The 2384-nt window shown below is 38.9% G+C and overlaps 1 protein-coding gene across 1 annotated transcript in view; it reads left to right on the top strand.

The window, feature by feature from the left end:
* Positions 1 to 2384, top strand: part of tenm2 (teneurin transmembrane protein 2) — a 447642-nt gene that overhangs the window by 440788 nt on the left and 4470 nt on the right. The window contains exons 33-34 of the mRNA XM_015382666.1: positions 1635 to 1902; positions 2223 to 2353. Coding sequence (XP_015238152.1) covers positions 1635 to 1902; positions 2223 to 2353 — 399 coding nt within the window. The remainder of the gene's footprint in view (positions 1 to 1634; positions 1903 to 2222; positions 2354 to 2384) is intronic.

Consider the following 2384-nt stretch of genomic DNA (forward strand, 5'->3'; position numbering starts at 1 on the left):
TATTTATAAAATTAAGATAAGGAAGTCTGAGGGGCGGACAGAATAACTTCCAGGTAGACAATACTTTGTTTTTCTTACTTTTTTTTATTTTTTGTCCTATTTGGGCGGGGGGGTTCCTTTTGAATATCTTTTGTATTTGCGTAAATATTGCATATTCTAAACACAAAAAAAAGCAATGCATAAATAAACACTTAAATAGCCTTTGGAACGTTACTGTGACTGCGCTGAGTATTTCCCATGATGACGTCACACAATACAATGGAGAGAATGTAAAACGTGTCCATTACTTCCAGAAAAGTCTTCAATATTTTCCATACCATGTAGTTTAACATCCTTTAATGATTTAAGTATATAAATGAGTATTTTTAGTGTCGTTATTACAGTTTTGGGCGACTCGGATCTTATTATTTTGTTTGCGCACACACAGGACAGATCGTGCTTCCAGGACGGATCATCCGTCCAGAAGTTTTCATCTAGAATTGTAGAAAAATGTTTCTTTGACAGGGTAGCGTACGGAAGAGGATTAGGGCTACTGTTAAAAAACAACAGTTAACTGACTTTTACATATTATTTCACTTTAATATATGAAAATAGTCAGAATTCTGACATTATTCACAGAATTCTGACTTTTTTCTTAGAATTCTAACTTTATTCTCGGAATTCCGACTTCATTCGCAGAATTCTAACTTTATTCTCGGAATTCTGACCTTAATCTCAGAATTCTGACTTTAATCTCAGAATTCTGACTTTAATCTCAGAATTCTGAATTTAATCTCAGAATTCTGAATTTAATCTCAGAATTCTAACTTTATTCTCGGAATTCCGACTTCATTCGCAGAATTCTAACTTTATTCTCGGAATTCCGACTTCATTCGCAGAATTCTGACTTTATTCTCGGAATTCCGACTTCATTCGCAGAATTCTGACTTTATTCTCAGAATTGTGGATCTTAATGTAGATGGGCACCATGAAGACAGAGATGTGGAGAACTCAGCTTCACTGACAAAGATGAGAGTAGTTTGGGAGAAACAGGAACACATAGGTGCGAAATGACGGAATTAGGCAAACCTTTACGTGCCTGAGGGCCCCTGGTGATGCTATTTGATTAATGGAAGAGCAGAAGGTGATTAAAAAAAGAGAGCTACTCTCTAAAACAGACAGGGCTACGGCTTGATGCTAACATGTTTGTTAGCTGACAGAATTCTGAGAAAAAAAGTCAGAATTTTGAGATTAAAGGCAGAATTCTGACTTTTTCCCATATTCAACTGAAACATATATATTAAATATTTAAAAATCAGTTAACTTTTTTTTGTTTTTTTAGTGGCCCTAATCCTCTTCTTTAGAAATGCAGTTTAGCTTCTATCCTTAACATTTTAAGTAGTGTTAAAAATGGTTCTTTTACACTTTTACTGGAGTAAAAAGCTGAACTTGGTTCTTTAACTTCTATAAAGGTGTTTTTAAACAGTAGGATTTATACAGCAGTAATAAACATGAATATTTTTGACTCCTCTGGTGGTAAATCTTAAATACTGTACGTACCTTTAATTGTCTGTGTGTAAATAAACAATAAAGAAAGAAAAAATGGACTAAGCTTATGGTAACATTAGTCCTTTTTCTGCTGCTCCTGCCCTCAGGTCCAGTACACAGCCTATGGGGAGGTCTACCTGGACTCTAACCCAGAGTTCACGCTGGTGGTGGGTTTCCACGGGGGCCTCTATGACCCGCTCACCAAACTGGTCCACTTCACCCAACGAGACTATGACGTATTGGCTGGGCGCTGGACCTCCCCCGACTACAGCATGTGGCCCAAGATCGGGAAAGACCTCTCCCCATTTAATCTGTACATGTTCAAGAACAACAACCCGCTCAGCGACATGCTGGACGTCAAGAACTACGTCACAGGTAGAGTGTTATGGGATGAGGATTTTAGGCATGAAATTATCTTCACAGGGACGCTGGGCCTTTTTTTCTGCTCTGCAGTATTAAGATATGCCTCAGATCTCAGTAAACACAGGCTGATCTTTACTTCAGCTGTGATAATGTCAGTAATCTGCAGGCCTCTGGAGGAAAAAAGAGAGAAATAGTGTAACAGATGGAGCGGCGGTGTGAGTCACAGAGGCGGCGTACTCTTCAGGAGTTTTATGAAAAAAACTGATGATTCCCTTTCATGTTTCGCTGTGTCATTTAGCAGAGAGTGTTTTCTGTCTCATCTCCTTCTGTAGATGTGAAGAGCTGGCTGGTGATGTTTGGCTTTCAGCTCAGCAACATAATCCCAGGATTTCCTCGACACTCGCTGTACTTTGTGGAGCCGCCGTACGAGCTTCAGGCCACCCAACACTGTGAAAACGGACAGGTAAAGTCAACCATGCAAAAATAAAGGACCC

Source organism: Cyprinodon variegatus, unplaced genomic scaffold (assembly GCF_000732505.1).
Source record: "Cyprinodon variegatus isolate N-32 unplaced genomic scaffold, C_variegatus-1.0 Scaffold13, whole genome shotgun sequence".
Classification (NCBI taxonomy): Eukaryota; Metazoa; Chordata; class Actinopteri; order Cyprinodontiformes; family Cyprinodontidae; genus Cyprinodon; species Cyprinodon variegatus.